At 34.6% G+C, this 13,152-nt stretch overlaps 1 protein-coding gene across 10 annotated transcripts in view; it reads left to right on the top strand.

Moving 5' to 3' along the window:
- The window catches only part of CEP192 (centrosomal protein 192), a 163,694-nt gene that overhangs the window by 3,158 nt on the left and 147,384 nt on the right, over positions 1-13,152 (top strand). For 8 of the 10 annotated variants that reach the window (XR_008917660.1, XM_016431692.2, XM_056823614.1 and 5 more), the window contains 2 exons: positions 758-925; positions 5,455-5,577. Coding sequence is in view for 8 of the 10 variants with exons in the window: in XM_056823616.1 (XP_056679594.1) it covers positions 758-925; positions 5,455-5,577 (291 nt within the window). In the remaining 2 variants the exon portion in view is untranslated. Of the gene's footprint in view, positions 1-757; positions 926-5,454; positions 5,578-9,000; positions 9,030-13,152 lie in introns of those variants that run through there. The other 2 variants (XM_056823618.1, XM_056823617.1) reach the window with 2 other exon arrangements.

Raw genomic sequence — 13,152 nt, 5'->3', positions numbered from 1 at the left:
ATTTAAAAGCAGTGTGTCTACATGCCAGGGGCAGGATGAATTTGACCTTGTGGTCAGTGTGGGCTGGAACATTTTGATATATGATACTGAGTAAACATGGAAAAAACTTAATCTTTCTGTAAGTGATTTATGGAATTAATTTATTAGAGAAATCCATAGGTTCCATCTTCAAAATCAATAGACAAAATACCTCAGAATGAGATTTAATCTTATTTATATCTTAACAGAGAGCAGCTAGGCATCACAGTGGATAGATTGCTGGGCCCAGAGTCAGGAAGACATGAATTCAAAACCAGCCTCAGGATGGTATATGGCTTTAGGCAAACTCACTTAACCCCATTTGCTTAAGTTTCCTCATCAGCAAAATGAACTGGAAAATGAAATGGCGAACCATCCCAGTATCTTTGCCAAGAAAATTCCAAATGGTGGAGGGGGTCATAAAGAGTTGGACATGACTGAAATGACTGAACAACAAATACCCTTAATTGAAGATTGCTTTCTTTAAGAATTATTGTGGTAATTCATTATTCCCTGCAAAAAGTTAATTTCAGTGCTTTGGTTTGTTAAATGTACAATGATTTGATGTAGCCAATGAACATAAAGAATGCATTCATTCTGATGAAAGATTACTTTTGGAACATTTGAGAGAATAAACCCTTTCATCATATATAATAAATTCTATTTTGATTTTCTAAAACTTGCAATTTAATTATGAAAAGATTTTTATAATTTTATTTAAATTTTTTTAAATTTCTAGTGTGATGGAAAACTTTCGACTTATAGCTGATGAATCATTTCCCAGCTCCTCGTTAACAGTAACCAGTAACAACAGTGGGATTTTTGAAAATGGCAGCATTTCTTCAAATCTTGGCCTACCTGTTGCTGTTTCAACAGTTGCTAGAAATAACTATTACTCTGATGACAGGTAAGACTTTTTTTTCTTCTTCTTACAATTACAGTATATTTGTGATGATTGGAAAGGTTAAAATGAATTAACCTTCTGGTTTCTCAAATATTTAAGTGCCTCTTATGTCAAGGTCCTGGTAATACAGAAATTTAAGTATGATAAACTTTCAAGAAGTTTTACATTTGAATTAGATTGAGAGGATGTAGTAAAAATTAGAATCTCTGCACATACATAATGTAGAGGTCAAGGAGAAATTGAAAACAGTATAGCTTAAGACGATGTGAGGAGGGAAGCCACTATTTTTTTTGTTCACGTTGTTGTTTCACTTGTTTTTAGTAAGGCTGATTTGGGGAGTATTCATGGAAAAGCTGGCACCTTAATTGCTATGGGATGAAATGGAATGATTCCAAAAGTTTGAAATAAGAAAAGAGTACATTTCAGGAATAGGGAGACAAGCTGTTCAAATGAAGAGGGTAGAACAAGACTGGAGAACATTTAGTACAATTTGGCTGTCTTTTATGGTTTTTTTAAAGCAAATAGTGTGAAATAAATCTGAAAAGATAAGTGGGATCCAGATTTTGTAGAACTTTATATGCCTAGCCTAGAATTTTCTGTTTCACTCTGTAGACAGTAGAGAATTATTGATGATTTTTGAGGAGTAGAATGAAATGATCTACCCTTAATGAGAATTGATTGTCTCTGAAGGATAGATTTAATAGGAAAGAGACTGGAGGTAGAAGACCAATTAGGAGATTTATTTAAGCAAATTGTTTAGGTGAATGGTGATGATGATCTAAGATGGTGGCCATGTGAGTGGATAAAGGGAGAGAAATGTTAGAGATACTGTGGAATTATAATAGATAGGACTGAATGTGTGAGAGAGATGATAGAGGCAAAGAAAACTTTTAACAATTTTTAGTTTGATGACTGGGAAGATGGTCTGTTCAGTGATGAGGGAAGATGAGTGGAAGGGAGAGTTTGGAGGAACAATGATATTATTCCATTTTGAAAATAGTTTGAAGTCCTAGAAGAACCTTAAGTTACCTTTGTGAGACTAGAATTTAAATATGACTTCATGGCTAGATAGGTAGATTTGGGAGTCTTGTGTTGAAGTAAGTTAACTTACTGAAGGAGAGAAGGTATAGGAGACTGAAGAGGAGCAATTAAGAGGTAATTGATGATCTTTGAGAAGTAGTATTTTAGCTTGGCTGGGGTGGGTGGGGTTGAGCAGTAACTGGATGTTGAGGAAACTGAGGAAGTTGGTGTAGATTACTTGGGAATCTGTCAGTGAAAAAGAAAAGAGAACATTGTAACTTGAGGAGGTGGGCTTCAAGTATATGGGAGATCTGAGCTTGTTGGTTAGCTCATGGATATAAGCTATTATGGATGAGAGAAGGGTAATGATGGAAAGCCCAGTCCCCCAAAGAAGACTGAAAGAGAGTGGATCAGAAGCACAAGTGTGATGAGATTAGCTTTGGCTACCTCTTCCTTTGACACTAGAGCTACCAGGGAAATGCTATATGGGATCTAGAGTTTCTGAGGTGAGGAACAAAGGATATGAGAGAACTCAAAGCAGATCATGTAGTCATGACTAGAAGATTTGGAACACCTGTTTTGGGGAATGTATTAACTGCCTAAGAGATCTAAAAGGTTTGCATGTGTTGATCTGTGAGAGCCTGGTTGAGATTAGAGAACATGAATTCTTTTGTGGTCTCTTAATTTCTTTAGTTCTTCCTGCAGTATTCAGTAGCCAAAGAAGAGAATGTGGATTTGGGGCATGGCCCTGGGTTGAAAGGAGTAAACATTAGGAGGATGACATTTTTTATTAATAGATTTTATTGATGTCTTTAATTTTTTCACATTGGCAAGATTTCTAATTGTATATCATCTCTTTCTCTATTGTTATTTTAAAGAGGGGAAAAATTGAGTAAAACCAATTAAGGAATAGAAAAAGTTTGGCAGCATCGTTAGTTTTTTTATACCCTTGAATACTAACCTTTTTAAAAGGGGCAAGGGTTAGGGTTTGTGATTTTGTAGTTTTCAGTTTAGTTGTTTTCTGCGGTAGTTCTTTGCATTTACATTGTTGTAAAGTCATTCTGTATTATGTTTTCTTGTTTGCTTTGCACTAGTTCATGTAAGACTTTCTGTACATCTATTCAATGTTTTTTCTTATGGTACAGAAATAGTTCTATTGCCTTGAATTTGTTGGCAGTTTTCCCACTTGATGGATATATACTTTGTTTCCAGTTATTAACTATTACAAAAGGTACTGCTGTACATATTTTGTAGTACTGCACATTGATTGGTTGTTGGATAAAGATCAGTCATGCAGTACTCACAGATCACCTATAGATATCAAATTTAAGAATTTTGTAATTTTTAGCACTTTCTACTTCTTTTCCACAGCTCTGCAACAGCTATTGCTTGAGAAAAAGAAATGGGTTCAAATAGAATTAGGAGAGCTATTATGATTTTTTAGTTTTCTGTAACAAGGTACTAAGAAATGTGGCCTTCTGGTCAGCATAGAAGCATTGAACTTCTCCATACATCAGACTAATTTTCTGATATAAAAATTTATCACCAAGCTCACTCTGTTTACTGTCATTTAGACCTTTTTAGAACTCTCCCAGTGTTACTGTAGAGAATCTAGATTCACTTCTGCATTATAGAGAAATTGGAGTTGGTACTTGTTTGTTAGCAAAAGTATACTGTAAATCTCTAATCTTTCTGATGACCCATTCATATATATATATATATATATATATATATATGAATGGGTCATCAAAAAAATAGAACATTAATAATTTGTCCAAAGTCATATGTGTATATATATAGATGTATATATTATTAATGTTCTATTTTTAGAGGTCTGCCATATTTGTTTTTATCTTGCTAAGTAAAGGAAGGATCATAACCATATCCTAGATTTAGAGCTGGAAGGGGCTTTTGAGGTCATCTTGACCAACTCCTCCATTTTATATGTGAGGAAATTGAGGCTCAAAGTGATGAAATGACATAGTTAATGTCACATAGTAAGCATCAAAACTGGGATTATGTATAGCCTCTGACTCTTACTATTGTCGTATGCTGCCACCCAGGATTTTAGGTTCAAGTTTTCTACTAACCATTTTTACTTTGCATTATTTGTAGGCTTCCTTTCCATTTGGGTTCTCTTTTCCAACCAGATTGACTCTGAACTCCAAACCATTTCTACTACTCCAATGTTGCTGACCTGTATTCTCTCTTGTAGTCTTTAGTTCTTTTTCTCAATTTCCTTCTTAATTTTTCTAACTTTAGTATGCAGAAATCTCTTTCCATTACTTGATACTCAAATACTTTGCATGTGAAAATGTGATTTATACATTAGACACATTCTTTATAGAATAATCCATGTGTCAGATTGGTAAATATTGTCCATCTGTGTATGGTTATTGATTGATTGATTACCTTACTTTCTTCTATTTCCAAAGTATTGACGTAGATAATTCTTTTTATTGTTATTTTTTTTGGTCATAAAGTTTTTGCACATAGTCCAGTTGTGAAGATTTTATGATAAACTATATGGAGCTATAAGATATAAAATTAGGTTTGACTATGGGAGAGGGAAAGGTGGGGGGGGGGTGGAGGAAAAGAAAATGATCTTTGTTTCCAGTGAATAATGTATGAAAATGACCAAATAAAATAATGTTAAAAAAAATTAGGTTTGATTCGATATGAGAGTTATAAAAGTGTCACCATTTATAAAATATTATCCCTTAAGTAAAAAATGACTGTTAGCAGCTTTTATTTACAACAAGGTAGAGATATTGAAAGTGGGAAATATAGGAAGGAGACAGAACCTTGTCTTAGCTACCAGCTTAAGTGCTGATCCAGTGAAGTCCTGCTCAGCCCCTAAGATTCCCTCAAGTCCCAATCTCTACGTGGAAGTCCCAGTGGCATCTTCAGCCAGAAATCCACCAACACAAGCCTCTTCTTTCAGCCCAAGTCACTCACCCAATAAGACTCTCCAGCATAGAAAGCTCCAGTCAGGGATGATTCTCCAAGAGTCATCTTCCAGTCTGGCTCATCCTACATAGAATGAATCCAAGAAGAATCTCCCTTTACCTCTGCTCACCAATGCAGAGTGAGTGGCTAGCCTTTTTAAAGCAGTTTTCTGGAAGCCACTTCCTGTTGCTCTCCCACGTCACAGGAACCAATCACAGCCTCCCAATTTGCCTAGCACTGCCCAGGGAAGGGCAGTGGCCTTTGGAGGTGTGAGCTTTCTTCAGTGAGTGATTCATGAACTCTCCTACTTAATGGTTAGCTAGGTGCTAAACAGGAAAACCATAAGTTCTTGATTTGGTTAAATTAAAGGTTGCTGATGAATTTCATTAAAAATAAACCAAGAGAATCTAATTCTCTCTTCACAGAACTGGTTTGTGAAGCTTAAGGAGTTATATTGCTTAAACTGTGGTTATATACTTCTTTAGCATTATTTAATAAAATATTTATATATTTGAAGTTTAACCTTGGCCTAATTTTTTATTTGCACTTTTCTTTCTATATAGATATTCTGATAATCAGACATCTTACCCAGGAAGAGAGAGGTTTTCATTTGCTCCTGAATCTTATGATAGTCAGTCAGACTCTGAGACAAAAGAGAAGTTTGATTTTAGCTTCTGGGATAGGATGTAAGTGCCACCTTCATTTTCTTTCTTAGAACTAAGATATAATAGTTCTAGAAGAAGCCATTCTAATTTTGCATAGGTATGATGCTTCATAACTGATTTTGTATTTTTGCATCTGTCTTCCCGAGGGATATTGTTTTTCATTGGTTGTTCAAAACTTTTTTTTTAAAGAAAATGTTTTTGAGGATGTTCATTCCATTTATATTCTTATCATTTTGGCTAATTAACACTAATAAGCCATAACAAATTAGAAGAACATGTCTTATTACACTTAGTGACATATTTTAGCATCAGATGATGAGGAAGGTGTCATTTACAATTCAGCTAGTAGTATTTACACATTTTGTGAAATGAGGAAAGAAAAAAGATGACAACTTATAGTACACCTGGCCATACAAATGAAATAATGTATGTTTGTTAAGGAAAATGTATATCATTAGCTATGGAGGTTGAGAAGAAATATGTCATTGATGGTGTTGCTAATTTCTAAATCAAAGGGAACTACCTTGTTAGCTACCTTTAACTTAGAAAGAAATTTCCATTAAATTGCATGCCGAATATTTGATAAATTCCATAAAGATAGAGATTGAAATGACCTTATTGAACAGATGGAGCAGAAGGAAACTGAGTGGCTGTTAGGTCCAGACTTACTGACCCTTTGTTAAATGCTTCACCACTCTTCTCCCCAGACCTTAAAGCCCCATGTTGTCATTTTTCTTAGTCACTAGTGTACAAGGGACTTGTCTATGATTCTCTTTGTACAGGCCTTTATTAAGCACACAAGTATTTTGTGTGCTCTTTGTAAATGATGTAAATATAGACAGAGATCGAGGAGCATTTAGACTAAGAGAAGAAAGAAACTTGGATCATTCCAGATCTACTTATCAAAAGTGGTGTTCTGTCCAATCCAAATTCTGTTCCTATAAGAACCAAGTGATGTTGCAGAATTTAAAATGTTCTTCTCCACTTATGTCTACTGTACTCTCATCATTTTGCTTCTTTCTAGCAACAATGCATACTTAAAGAAAAGGAATCATAGAACTGGGAGGGCCCTGAGCTCTCCTATCTAGACCAGCCCCATCAGGTTATTAAAAAAAAAAAATTCTTACCTGTTTTGATAAAGCTATCTACTATGGTCCATTGATAAGAATTATATTTTCTCAGCAAAAAGTGGATTTCTGTAGTATTTTGGTTCTAATTAGAAAAAGCTTATGGATGCTTATGATGAACATCAAATACCCTTAAAAGAACAAAACTCTTTAAAGAAAAACTGAAAATGAGATAGAAGAGCCAGATTTTATAAAAGGACATACAGAAGGCTCCAATTGAGTCATTAGTATGTATTAGATACATAGTCATCCAAGCTAATCATAATACATGTAACCATAGGGCCTGGTATCACTTAAGATTATCAGAATCCTTGAAATTATGGAAAATAATATCCTCCAACATGATTGGGAGAAGTATTTTAATTTGACAGTTGAGATTTTCTTGGGGGTAGGGGTGAGAAACAACCTTTTTTTTTTTTAAATGATTAAGTTTTTTTAAGTTATGAAGTCTTTGTAGCAATTTTTCATGTAGAGGTATCTATTTAATCTTTTGTAATTGTCTCTTTTGGTTAAGGGTATATTTCTTTCCTATAACTGCAAAAAGTATATTATTTGAATCTTGTTCAATTTTTTTTTTGTATGATCTTTAATATTGGGACAAATATCCATTTAGTATGTATTGTAGAATATAGGGTAAGGTGTTGGTCTAAGCCTGTGATGGTGAGCCTATGACACATGGCACTGGCACACATAGCCATTTTTGATGACTTATGGCCTCATGTGGGCTTAGCATGCCTCGGGGCCTGAGAGTCGCGAGGGGAGCCATGTGCCTCCAGCCTTGGCCAGGCCTTGGCCAGGCCTGGGAGGAGGGCTGCTCCAAACGCTGGCCGCAGCTGCAGGGGTGGGGGGCTAGTATTGGGCAGTGTGAGCCAGGTGACTGGGGCTCATGGGGTTTCCCATGGGGGTGGGGAGGGGGAGCACGCTGGCAGGCAGGCTGAATTTGCCTGCTGCTCTTGTGGTGCCCTGGGCCAGGGCCCATGTGCCATGGAGGAGTGCCTGGAACCGATTACCAGTCACTTTTAGCACCCTGAAAAATATAGCAATGGCTTTCTCACAATTTTTCCCTCTACGTACTTTTGTGAGACCTTATTCTCAGTGTTAAATAATATGAAAACCAACAAAAGAAACAGACTGACAGATGAAGTTAGTAGTGCTTGCTTGGACTTGGTGTACAAAATACCAACCTTCAATTGAAGATTTAGCCAATGTAATTCAGCAACAAAAAATTCACTAATAGGCAGGTTAGTTAAAGAATTCCCCCTCCCCCTCACTTATCTTAGTTCATGTCACCCCACACAAGTTAAATAATATCAAGACCAACAAAAGAAAATGACTGACAGATGAACAAAGAAGTCCCTAAGCAGGTAAGTTAAATAATTAGTTTTTGGTTTATTAAATATAGTTATATATTACAATTATGCATTTTTGTTATTTAAACTATAAATATTGCCAAATTATGTTTTTTTTTCTTGAAGTGTCACACTACTCGAGTTATGCTGGGTTTTTTGGCAAATTTTGACACATCAGGCTCAAAAGGTTTCCCATCACTGCCTAATAACTGCTTTCTGGTTTTCCCAGCAATTTCTTTTAAAATAAGGAATTTTTTTTCTGGGTAATTTTCCACTTTATCAAACACTTACTTATTGAGTTCTATTATTTTTGATCCTACCTTGTTTAGTCTGTTCTACTTTTTTATCCATTTTTAACCAATACCAGATGGTTTTGATGACTGTTGCTAATTTATAATATAGTGAGGTATGGATGTGTTATTTTCACTTCATCCTTACTTTTTTTCATCATTAACTTGATATTGTAGATCTTTTGTTTTTCCAAATGACTTTTGTTATTTTGTTAAGTTTTATAAAGGGTCCCTTTGGTAATTTGATAGATGTTTATCATAAATTAGCTTTGATAATGTGGTAATTTTTATTATATTGGCACAGCCTCGTCATGAGGCTTGAACATTTCTCCAGCTATTTAAGTTCTTTATTTCTTTAAGGAGCACTTTGTAATTGAATGTATTTCTTTTGCAGACTTTTGGTAGGTTGATCTCTAGATATTTCATAGTTGTTTGGAATGAGATTTTCCTTTCTACTTTTGTTTCTTATGTTTTGTTATTATATAGATATGTTGTTGATTTTTGAGGATTTTGTAGCTTACAACTTTTTTGAAGCTAGTTACTGTTTCAATTAGTATATCTTGGTTGATTTCTTAGGATTTTCCATATATAACATCATATCATCAGCAAATAGGGATAGCTTTATCTCTCATTTACCTTTCTTTAATTTCTTTTTTCTTGTCTTATTGCTGTTGCTAGCATTTCCAGAACTTGATCAAGTAATAGTGGTAAGAGCAAACATCTTTATTTCATTCTTGTATTTATTTTTGGAGGTATTCCTCTCTGTGTGTGTGTGTGTGTGTGTATTCTGTTTTGTTTGCATATAACTGCTTGATATATTCTGATTTATTCTTTTTACTATTTTCTATTTTTGTTTCATCTTTTTAATTTTTATTAGACTTATGACTTTGGCAAGAATTCTTGTCCCCTCCTAGAGTCATTAATTTCCCTTTTTGGTCCATTCTTATTTTTAGAGAGTATGTTGCTAGGGCAAAGTTTTTACCTCTTCTGTTAAGCTGTTGATTTTTTTTTCAATTCTCCATCTTTTGTTTCTTTTAAAAATACCCTTTTAAACTTCTTGCATTATTTCTTGCAATAATTTAATTGTGGGCAAACTTTTTTTTTTAATGTTTAATGATACTCCTTTTCCTCTCTCAGCTTTCAAATATATTATTCACTTTTTTTTTGGATGTACTATGCGCATAAGTGTTTCCACTCTGGAAAAGAATGTTATGAGTGCAGTATATGTGACTGAGTTAATGGTTTTGTTAAAGACATCTTTGAAAGGGCAAAAACTTAGAAGACAATCTGGAGGCTGGAATTCAGTTTTTTATATAAAATCCAAAGGAAGAAAAGAAAAAAAAATCAGAAAAGAACTAGTTCTCAGAGATGATTTATTGCTGCTCTGCATCCTTTTTCTGTATCTCCTGCTGCCTCAGAGCTCTTGGGCCCTTGGCTGCTATCCTTCACTGGAAGCTGCTTTAGCTTTGTGGCCACTTTGTCAGTGCTGCTCTCTTTGCCTGCCCTCTTCTCTTCTATTTTGCACCTACGTTCTTCAAATTTTGCCTTAAACTTTTGGGCATTTTCTATACTTAGGAATTGAATTGCCAGTAGTTAAGGATTGGAATTTTCATTAACAAAGTCAGCATGTGTGTTCCAGAATTAGGTCTTGCCTCTCCCTGCATTAGGCTTCAGCTCCATCAGTAGTGTTATATAGTGATTAACACAGATCTTCAGAATTGTTCCCCTTCTTATGAGGAAGTGAGTCATCCCTTTCTCCTTGTATTTCAGCAGCTTCATGTCACCCCTCCCCCCCTTCACTTTTTCCATTCTGGAAGGACATTCTAGAACAGCTTTGTTTGTATCTTAAAGGGCTCTTTTTCAAAGGTCTTAATCTTTGGGCTCAAATTGTGGATCTTGCTTCAAATCATTTTCATTCTTAGGGGAGATGTCATGCTCCTCTTGAGTCTCCTTGGCTGCCTCCATAGAGAAAGGGGATGATGTCTCATCAATGTGTGGTCCAGATGCTCAGTCCAGTCTGGTCCGTTCTTCTTTTGGTGCTGCTGCCTCCTCACCCTGCACTTACACTTAGCTTAACCCTGATGCCTGGTGGGGAAAACATATCTCTACTATGATAATAGGTTTTTGTTCTAGTTGTGTGTGTTGGTCAAACTCAAATATTATAATTCTTCTTTGTTGTTCATTTTTGTTGTTGTGGGTTTAGGAGTAGAAATCTAGGACTTCCCAGCTTTGAAGATCAAATTAAAGGTTGAGGACTTTTCTTTTACCTTAGTTGCTTTTCTCCCCTTAAACCCTTATCTTCTCTCTTATTAGTTCCAAGGCAGAAAAATGGTAAAGGCTAGGTAGACAATGGGGGTTAAGGATCATACTGCTAGGAAGTATTTGAGGTCAAATTTGAACCTTGGACCTCCTGTCTCTGGACCTAGTTCTGAGTCCACTGAGCCACCCAACTGCCCTTCCCTTGGCTAATTTTTGGTTCTTGTCATCACCTTTCTCCCTTCTGTGATGAGCTTTAATTGAAAACCCTTTCCTTTGAATGAAGAGGGAGAGGCCTTTTCTTATAATCTTTAATTTAATCTGAGAGTATTTGGGAGAGACCTAGTTGAAGCCCTTTCCTTAATGAATTGGAGAGAGATTTAAAGGACCTTTTCTAATACAATATCAAAAACAATATTTTTTGGTTACCATTTATATTTTTTACATGTATAATATGATATGTAACATGTGATTTATTGTAAATATGTAATAAATAATACTTTTATCTAAGAGAATCTCTTGTTCTTTTTTGTCTTGTTCTCCCTCCTCCCAGAAAGGCACATAATATAAGTTGTACATATATTATCATATTATACATATTTCCCTGTTCATGTGAAAAAAGATACATATTATAAGATAAATATTACACTAGAGAAAAATTCCTTTTTTTAAAAAGTTTAAGGGGATGCTGAGTAGTTCAGTAGATTGAGAGCCAGACCTAGAGATGGGAGGTCCTGGGTTCAAATTTGGCCTCAGACACTTCTCAGCTGTATGACCCTGGACAAGTCACTTTACCCCCATTGTCTAGCCCTTACTATACTTCTACCTTGGAACCAGTACCTAGTTGATTCTAAGGCAGGAGGTAAAGGTTAAAAAAAGTTTATCTTCAGTTTGAGCTAAGACTTCCTTTTTCTTCACACTTAAGGTATTTCCCTTTTCTTGAATACTTTTTTTTTGAGCATCAGTCAGTCATGTATATGTAGAGAGTACAACATTCATCATGATTTAATGAAACTCATATAACATATATATATAGATAAGAGACTTTCTAATGTAATAAAACAAAATCTAATATGTAGTGAGGAAACAATAGAAACTTATATTAGCAAAGCAAAATGCTTTTGCTGTTATTTGGCAGTTTTAGAAATGGTAGCATTTGCAATAAGAATGAAACTAAAGGGTAAGATACAAGAGATTAACCCATTTTGTTGATGACATGGTTTATTTAAAAATTATTGAAAAACAAAACTACTTGAGTCAATGACTTCAGAAAAGAAATAGGCTAAAAATATCAGAAATAACAGAATTTTTATATAGCAGAAATTGATAGAGGCAAATCCTAAACAACCAAAGTCTCTTGATCTTGGGAAGCTGTGTGTCAGCACTTCTTTTTTAATTTATAGCCTTAGTTTCCTAGAGTACTGAGAGATCAGTTGATTTCATCAGGGTTAAACAACCAGTATGTATTAGTCAAGTATATAGAGCAGTAACAAACTTTGGGAGGCCATAATAGAAAAGGAGAAGCCTAGAGACAGGGAGACTAATCTGCATGTCAAGTCTGGTCTCAGTCACCTGCCAGCTGTATCACCCTGAGCAAGTCACTTAACCCTGTTTGCCTCTTCCTCATCTGAAAAATGAGCTAGAGAAGGAAATGGCAAACCTCTCCAGTATCTTTGCCAAGAAAATCCCCCCAAAATGGGGTCGTGAAGAGTGAGACATGACTGAAATGACTGAACAACAACAATAAAAAAGAATATCCCATTAAAAGTATTAATAATATAGCTAAAAAGATGAATGAATAGTGAAATAGTGAAAGGAATAGTCCATTCAAGAATGCTCTACATAGAAATACAAGCCATTCCTTTAAAAAAATAAATGAACCAAAAGCCTTATTAATGGAAAAATATTTAATATTCGTGGCTAGAAAATGCCAGTATAACAAAATTACACAAGTACATAAATTTACAGATAATAGGACTTCCCATAACAATTAACTACCATGTAGAGCTAAACAAAATAATAAAATTCACTCAACACAAAAAGAACCTCAAGGGAATTTTTTGGTTATATTTTATAGTTATATAGATGTATTATTGATTTTTGTGCATTTTGTAGCCTTTAACTATTGAAGCTAGTTATTAATTCTCTCAATTAGTATATTGACTGATCCTCTTGGATTTTTGAGATATAAGCTTTATCTTTTTTACCTTTCTTTATTCCTTTAATTTCTTTTTCTTGTCTTATTGTCATCGCTAGTAGTATTTACACATTATATGAAACAAAGGGAAAAGAAGATGCTTGCTCATTATGATGATAAAGTAATCATCAAGGCTATTTAAAAAAAAAAGTCAGGAACTAACTTAACGAGAAACATTGAACTAAACATAAATTACCCTATGTAGAATTTCTATTCGAATTGCTAGGAAACTTTGAAAACAATTTAGCAAAAATTAGATTTATACAACATTTTAAATGCTCAAAATGACTAGAATCATTATGGTCAGGAGAATAAAGGCATTGGCTACCATTTACAGCTTTGAATATTGCAAGAATATTTAACTAAATCAGGTGTTG

The sequence above is a fragment of the Monodelphis domestica genome, chromosome 3 (genome assembly GCF_027887165.1).
Source record: "Monodelphis domestica isolate mMonDom1 chromosome 3, mMonDom1.pri, whole genome shotgun sequence".
Lineage (NCBI taxonomy): Eukaryota > Metazoa > Chordata > Mammalia > Didelphimorphia > Didelphidae > Monodelphis > Monodelphis domestica.
The sequence above is the reverse complement of the archived record's forward strand: the minus strand, read 5'-3'. Positions and strand labels throughout refer to the sequence as shown.